This window comes from Colossoma macropomum, unplaced genomic scaffold (genome assembly GCF_904425465.1).
Source record: "Colossoma macropomum unplaced genomic scaffold, Colossoma_macropomum, whole genome shotgun sequence".
In the NCBI taxonomy this organism is placed as follows: Eukaryota; Metazoa; Chordata; class Actinopteri; order Characiformes; family Serrasalmidae; genus Colossoma; species Colossoma macropomum.
The window spans coordinates 11,186,389-11,195,090 of NW_023494786.1; the positions used below are offsets into that span (position 1 = coordinate 11,186,389).

General features: G+C 40.6%; 1 protein-coding gene across 1 annotated transcript; it reads left to right on the forward strand.

Moving 5' to 3' along the window:
- The first annotated feature begins 1,900 nt into the window (after positions 1-1,900).
- LOC118827323 (uromodulin-like 1) lies at positions 1,901-7,280 on the forward strand. Its single transcript, XM_036598646.1, has 5 exons — positions 1,901-2,522; positions 3,598-3,831; positions 4,757-4,913; positions 5,261-5,387; positions 7,070-7,280. The coding sequence occupies exons 1-5, from the start codon at positions 2,029-2,031 to the stop codon at positions 7,243-7,245; spliced, it is 1,188 nt and encodes a 395-aa protein (XP_036454539.1). The 5' UTR covers positions 1,901-2,028; the 3' UTR covers positions 7,246-7,280.
- The last annotated feature ends 1,422 nt before the right edge of the window (positions 7,281-8,702 follow it).

Genomic DNA, 8,702 nt, shown 5'->3' on the forward strand with positions numbered 1-8,702 from the left:
GGTGAGAAGCTCTATGTTTCCAAGTTTTCCGAACCTTCAGAGGTCCCCTTTCCAAAGACTGGCAAACTGCATGTAACAAGATCATCCGTAACCTCACCCTTGACACACACCTTGCTGCAAAGAATTGTGTCTGCGGGTGATGAAAGCCAAGGTGAACTGTCGAGCGCATCAGCTGTACACAGCCAAGTGGGATCGACAATCCACTCGCCTTCTCAAACAGTTCAGTCATCTCAAAGTAGCACTCTAGTCAAAGATGAGGAAAGACTCAAGTTTCTAACTGTCCTCCCAGTCAAGTTCACAGACAGACCATCTGTTTTAATCAAAGTTAAAAATGCCACTCATCCTGAGAACCATGTCCTCATAGCCCCTCAGAACATTTCATCCACCGACAGCCATTTTTTCCAAATGTCTGAACACTGCTGCAAAGTTTCTATTGAAAATAGAACTTCATACCCTCAAGTGAATAAAAACTCTGACAAATTACCCCTAATACATAACACAACTGAACTGTCCAATGCATCTAGCACCACACCAGTAGCTGGGACAGTTATGACTGTATCTACTCAGAGTAAAAGGGATTCAGAGTCAACAATGCCCAGTAGAGGGATTGTAACTAAACTGACCCCAAACCCACTGATCACTCCTTCCAACAGTATGCATCACTCAGTTACATCAGACCACCCTGATGAGTTGCAGAAAATACCCACAACTCCCTTGCAGACCCCTCGGAGGGAGATACAGAACTTATCACTAATCTTTGAAGGTCATGCTGTCACTTACAGTCCTGTCAAGCAGCTTCTATTTCCATCCCTGACGGGAAGCGCAAAGCCTTTGACTTTCCTATCAAGTCCAGCCGGCCACACACTGCTTCAGTCCGCCCATGTCCTCAAAGAACACCCATTGATTTTGCCGTTCGGGCACTCTGCATCTACACCTAAATCTGTGACTTTTCAGGAATTTAAAAAAGCGCAAGTCTCGACAAGTTTCCATCCCGCCAACAAAAATAGAGAGCCCACTGTGTTTCCCAAACTGCCAGCATTGCACTCTGATAGGCTAATCAGGACCACAAACACCTGGCCAGTAACAGGAAAAGGTTCAGCAAATTCCTCTTTCACACATTTTACCAGGACAGGGCCTGATAAAGGAAGTACTTTGCTTCTGATTGTGCCCTCTCTGAGCCCTGCTGCTCAAAGGCATAATACCAATGTTCCACCAACCACTTTGGCAGAAAACTTTGCCATGGCTTCTTATCTGGATGAAAAGTCTGAGCTTTTCTTTATCACATTATCACATAAAAAGGCATTACGTGAAATGATGCCAGACAGCTCGTTGCAAGATTCAGTCTCACATCCAAGTCGAGTAAGTGTTGCTTCAAGGCTAGAAATCACTGAGAGAAGTGTAATTAGTAGAGATATGTTTACAAATCAGACATTAATGACTGAACAAGCCAAAGAAAACCAAGTTAGTGATAGCGTACATGTTCCGACGTCTATGAAAAATGAGAGTGACCGAAAGAGTAAAGAAGAAATGGATATTAATGGGATGCTTTCCACACATTCACCCTTAAAACAGCGGTCTGAACAGAATCAGTCAGCTGTAATGAAAGTAGAAAGCTCCACTGGTGCAGAGGTACTTGACCAAAATAGTCAGAACACTGTTAGCATGCAAAACGAGAAGCGGAGCCCTGCAACAGTTCCACTGCAAAACATTGTGTCATCCTCTCAAAGTCGAGGCCAGGATTTACAGAAAACTACTGAAGGCCAAATGAACGCATCTGTTTCGCCAGCTGCCATTGAGAGTTTTCTGTCTACTCAACCTTTGGCTTCCCCTGCTACTGCTGAAACTCCAAAAACGGTTGAACAGACGATTAATCAGGCAAGTTCACTCAGCTCTACTTTATCATCCATCATAGCTGCTGTATCAAATGGGAAGGACATTAATGGCCCACTATTACCATATCAAACAGCATCTGCAGGAGACCACCTCCAGCAGGCAGCATCAAGCCAAGCCCCCAGCACCAGACAAGCTATGAAGAGGCACACCATAAACATTTCAGCTGTAAAACATCTGACCTTGAACCCAGCGACTTCTCCACCACCTAAACCAACCACAGGCTCAGTGAAATCCACCCTTCATGCTGGTGGTCCTAACAAACTGTTCAACATACACTCACTGCCTGTAACCCCATCAAAAAGCCTAACAGATTACTTAACCATGTTGAAATCGCATCCACATGTAAAAGAAAAGGTACTAAAGGAACGCTTTATGCAGACCACACTGCCATCTATTACTGAGGGCACATTCTTTGCCATTGGCCACACGGATGTAAGCATGGCAGGCTCAGAGATAACAGCAACAAAATACCCCCAAGCAAGTTCATTGCAATTATCGGAAGAAAGTGAAAGTGACCTGTCCACTGTTTTCCCATTTGAGTCAAACCTGGCAAAGTCAACTGAGCTGATGCCAGACCTGCCAGTGATGCAGAGGAGGATGAGGATTGCATCACCGGATTTCCTCAGTGGGTGAGTATGACAGTTTACCTTCTGATCAATGTCCACTTGTCTAAAACATTTTGAGTGAATTGTGGCCTTAAGTTTTCATTTACTTGCCCATTTACCTCTACTGAACTGTGTAAAATCACTTTATGGAGATATATAAATGGCATATATCCTATATTTTTCATGTGTGGGTTTAAGCATCACCTTATCACCATCTTTCATTTTCTTTTTTAACCTTTAGAATTAAGCACTCTGTTTGTGTTACTATGCCTTATCAATACATGTATTAATTTCATTAACTCACATCTTTCCTATAATAATAATAATAATAATGTCTGTTATTTACAGTGAAAATGGCCATTAAGTACAAATTATTCATTTTTCAGCATCAGAAAAAACACAAATATATTTAACAAAAAAATTACACTTAAGTCTCAGCAGCTAAATGTAATATGACATTTGTCAGTGTGTCCATCTTTTGCCATAATTACAACAGTTTTTCAAAGAAACCAGCAGGGATAACTTTCTACACCCCCGAAGTTCAGTCTTAGACGTTGACTGCATTTTCTGCTTTTCATGATCCAAGTAAACACTGATACATTCAGTGATGCTAAGGTGTGGACTCTGGGATGGACAGTCAGCAGATTCTTTGTTTGATTTGCAGATGTTTTTCTTTTTTGTGTGTTTGTTGAACGGTGCTATAAAACACTTAAGAATAGCTCTTAACTAAGAAGAGCAGTTAAGAAGCTTAATACAATGCCCTTAAGTACCCCTTATCTTAGGTAAATCTATCCCTTAAGTATTTAATCTAAGATAAATGTATAAGTTGTTTTCTGCAAGCAGCCAGAGGACTCGGTAGTAACTGTATTATACTGGAATAAAAGGGAAGATTATAATCCACACTCATATTTTACTATACAGCTGTTATTAATAAAACCAATTATAAAGTCACTGCAGGAGGTTTATCTCCAGGGGAAAAACAGCTCAGTGATGCTTTGCCAATGTGCTCAAGGTGAATGTCATAATGTGCTGTAGTTCCTTTCTGCATATACATATACATAGTACAAGTGCAGTCATATAACCTAACTTGTTGTCTAAGCTTGGCCCAGATCTCCGATGACATCTGCGGCAGTGGAAACTACACAGCAGAGATGCGTCTGACCCTGGAGAGAGATATCATGCCAGGAGATCTTGTCCCTGCTCTTGGAAACCTGCATGTCGTCATCAACCTGAAAACAAATAACACCCAGGTGAACCTGGAGATAAAGTCCTGCTGTCTCTCACCCACAGTCAGACTAGATGAGTTCAACACCACCTGCTGCCTGTTTTCCAGGTAAAGCATCGCTTTAAAAGACTTATGCCCCTCTCTGCTGTCGAATTTAGCCAAATCTATTTAATGCTCCTAGAATATGGAGTCCATATCTCACATATTTATGGGCGCGATGTGTAAATCAGCACTCCCGCTGCTTGTGGGAAATAGCTACCCCTGAACCGACGCCGGCTTATCACTGGGGAACAGCACTGGCAGAGCAAAAGTTCTCCTCAAAGAGTTTGATTGTAGAAAGCTGTAAATGCCCTCAGTCTAACGGTCTTGTTGGATCTAACACTAAGTTTTGTTTATTGTGAGCTGTGCAATAAATAGCTGATGTTTTTGTCCTTGGTGTTCACCTCTGCCAGTACACCATGTCTACTCCCCACGCCGGAGTTTAGGCAGTGGTAATGATGTGCTACAGAAGAACTAAGCCAGCAGTCAGTAGTGTGTCCTCATTAGAGATACAGAGTCCCTACCATGTCCCTAATCTTTTTTTTTTAAGCCAGTGTCTTATAGACAAGCTGCTAATAATTCACCTCTGATTTTCAGTTGAAGACACATGCTTTTTTAAGGGAAATTCTGTTTCTCTTATGAAATTCAAAGGTAACAGTGATTGTAAGTCCACAGAATGTACAGCAACATGAAAGTGTATGCCTTAAAAGACTTAAAAGTTTCAGCATAAAAGCCATACTGCAGAACAGAGCACACTTTGCCAGAAGTTTGTTCACTTTAGATGTGTCTCTGAAGCTTTTTTACTGCAGAGAAGATACAAGGAGCCATACCGTATTGATATGTAAGCATGAACGCGAGCAGATGTTGCTTGTGTTTCCAGCGCTGTCCATGTGTGTGCATAACTTGACAGGTTTCATTACTTTCACAATGTATGTTATGTCTGAAGTTGCTCATTTCTCCTAATATCATGTTTGTCTTGTGTGCAATCCACCAGGTTACCCATAGATCCACAAGGCATCCACCTGCTTCCCACTGTTCTGTCAAAAAGAGCCAGCTTCACCATCAGTCTTTTCCAGATGATTAACTACTCCACTGCCTACCTACACTGTGATCTGAGCGTGTGCCTGAGGAACAACTCCGAGTGTGAACGGGTGAGTCTCGGCCGCCTCACTCTCTCTGAGAGCAATAAGACCCTGGAGAGCATTCATCACTCATGACCAGGTCCCACGATTTCTCGCGCAAGATTTTCTACCCATCATTACTCTGCTTCTTTTGATGGCAACTTTTTTTCCTAGTCTTTTATCAGCATGGCCTTTTTCTAGCTTCTACTCCATCAAATGTAAAATTATGAGCCTCATGTCACCCACCGCTCTCAGTCCTGCAGCCTGAAACAGACCTGAAACACAAAAGATGTTTTATATCTAGAATTGTTGTAATTCAGTTTTTAGGCACTAAATGCGAATGGAGTGATTATGGGTTCTTTCATTGCTGCCTTTAGTGTCAACAGCACAGAAATGCCCATTATACTGACGATGGGGAGGTTCTCTTCAGCAGTACTGGAAATCGCATTTCTTTTGGGCCTGTTTTGAAAGAGGCAGATGATTCTGCCATCATAGAAACAGCAGGTAATTAATACATTGTTTGAATCACTTGGACACTGAGTTGCACCAACAGGGATTAAGGTGAGGTAAGTAATGGTTTTATTTAAAATCTAGCTTATTTTAAATCTGTAGGCCTATTAACAACACCTTGATCTGTGAATAAAACCTTGACCTATGATTTGATTGATTCTTTGCCATGATAAATTCAATATCATTATTTTTAATATCATTTTGAGTGAAAACTAGCACATCAAAACTACATCAAAAGAAGCTCTCACAGGCAAAGAAAGAATTTAGACCTCTAAACAGTCAACTGAGTTTAGACCCAGGCTCAGTGCTAGGTTGAGCAAAGCCCTTAGAAGACAGCTTAAATTGTAAACAAAACCTGTTGTTAATTTAAATTAAATATTAAATAAAGTATTTTAAATACATAAACATGTGGTAGCCGTGCATATCATTAAATGACATTGGCATCAAACCCTTTTCATACTGGCTTTAATATTTACAGGAGTTCTTACACATGGGCATTTAAAGCTTTTACATTATTTAAGAAACATGCCCTGTACTTTATATGTAAATCCTTTACAAGTACATAAACCTAACTAAGTATTACTGGAGAAACCTGTTAGCCTGATAGCAGTCTCCCACGCTGTTTTATGCCAGACCTCATTATTAAAACCTCATCCTCACCTGAGTTATGTTTAGTATGTTTTCAGCCATTGCCTTCATATGAACTCAATTTGGAATTGCAAAATATACATGCATTTGTAAGATACTGTTGCTGTGGGGTTTCTCTTTTTACAGTGTTCACAAAAGTTATCACCAGCTAATCAGCAGTTATGTGTGTGTTGTGCTGGTACAAGTGGATCAGACACAGCAGTGCTGCTGGAGTTTTTAAACACTGTGTCCACACACTGTCCACTCTATTAAGTCAGAGACGATAGCTCATCTGCTGCTGCACAGTTTGTGTTGGTCATCCTCTAGTCCTTCATCAGTGGTCACAGGACGCTGCCCACAGGACACTGTTGGCTGGATATTTTTGGTTGGTGGACTATTCTCAGTCCAGCAGTGACACTGAGGTGTTTAAAAACTCCAGCAGCACTGCTGTCTGATCCACTCAGACCAGCGCAACACACACTAACACACCACCACCACATCAGTGTTACTGCAGTGCTGAGAATGATCCACCACCCAAATAGTACCTCCTCTGTGAGGGTCCATGGGGGTCCTAACCACTGAAGAACAGGGTAAAAGGGGTCTAACAAAGTATGCAGAGAAACAGATGGACTACAGTCTGTAAAGTGCTCCTATATAGTAAGTGGAGCTGATAAAATGGACAATGAGAGTAGAAACAAGAATGTTATGCCTGATCAGTGTGTATATATATATATATATATATATATATATATAAAATTTAAACCACCTCAGAAGCAAGTCTAAACTTAATACCCACCTAAACGCTTAAATCTGAGTTTTAAGTAATGGGGTAAGAATCTAGGTGTACTGTAAAACTAAAACCAGGATCTTTAAAATAGGTTTAAAGTTTAGTGCTTAAATAGGTTTAAAGTAGATTAATAGATACCATAAAATGTGCCAAGTTTAAGCTTCATCCCTGTCTGTGCAACCCAGCCATTTTCTACAAGGTTCTTTAAGGCCATCATATGGTTATTAATATTGTTTTAATAGTGGTTTTGTTTCCCTGCTAGAACTGGACGTTGCAGAAGCAGCAGTGATTCTTGGTTCTGTATCTGGCTGTTTTCTCGTCTGCATAGCTCTAATGCTTCTTTGGACGAGTTACAGACATCACTTACAAAGGTCAGGGCACTGCCAGTGCTGGACTTCCCACGGCTGCTCACGCAATGGAGAACACTTCTTACCATGAGCTCTGAAGGTGTACTCAATCATTGCCTACTGGCATACTGGGCTGTTTCTAAATACATTTATGTGGACTTGGTAGCAGCAAATCTGCAAACATATGTAATAGTCAAAGTGCCTTAAGTGATATTTTTAGTAAAAGCAAACTGGCAAGACATCTGTTTCAACACTCGGCTCTTCACAGGTCCACACTGAGCCTGTGCCTGCCTGACTCGCAGTGCTTTTTCCAGCTCACAGTGTGATGTCGTGCAGGGACTAAGCTCTGATGTAAGCCACTATAGTCAGCCTTCCAGGATGGCGTTTTTTTAGATGCTTTTATAAAACTGTGTGCTCGTTTATTATTTTGAATTATGGTAAAATAAAAGAAGAGCAAAACTACTTTCAAATTATTATATACAGCATTCAGTGTTCTTGTGTCTACATCTTTGGAGTTATAAGGGCTGGATCCAGTATTTGGGGGCCCTGAACAGAATTTTTTGAGGGCCGCTTTCTGCAAACTGATATACTGTGAAATTACAGACTAGCTAATAACAATGACTACCACCAGTTATCTAAATTATGTACGTTTATTACTGGATAACTGTATTGCTTTTAATAAGTTACAATTTAAGGCAACACTATGTAAGATTTGGGGATTTGGAGAACTCATCATACATAAAGTTGTATGATGTGGTCTGAAAAACTCTCGTCAAGTTCATCCTGGTACCTCTTATTTCAGGATTTACAGGGTGACTCGCAGCAGCACACGCACACCATATTTTGGTGTATTCCTTATTCTCCTGACTCAGTAATGCTACTTTAATGTGATGTAATATTACATTGTGCTGCTTTAAATTATAGATCACCGTCTCAGCATTCCTGATGCAGGGCTCTGTCTCACAATGCAATATTTCTTGTTCACCCAGCTAACTTTAAGCTTAGTTGGATCTAAATTTGGTGGCAAAGCATTGCTTTTTGTTTAAAATGCTTTACTTTTTAAATATCTGGGAAGTATGATTTCTTTGTCTTTGGCAACTCTTTATTTTTCACATGATTGGCTGTTGGCCACGCTTTTATGTGCACACGTATGATGATTAATCAGTCTGAGCTAACAAGTTAACAGAGAAAGCTGTTAACCGCTGTTTTAAAGCGAGAAAATGAGTTAACCACGCCTGTGTTTATTTGGCTTTGTGAGTCTGAAACTTAGTCAGAAATTCTGTTTAAGCTTTTCCTGACAGACTCCAGATCCACTACTTCTTGTTATCCAAGTACAAGCCAAAAATTACAGGATAATATTCACACCACAACAAAACCCAAAACATACATTTATTTTTAAGCTTTTTCTCTTTATCTTCTCATTTTTTTCTGCTTTTTTTTGAGACTAGTTACTTTTTTCCCCTCACTTGAGCATCATAGATAACTTAATGGTACAGTAGTAACCCAGCAGTTGTTAGGGGACCCCCAGGTGGCTGCGGGGGCCTTTAA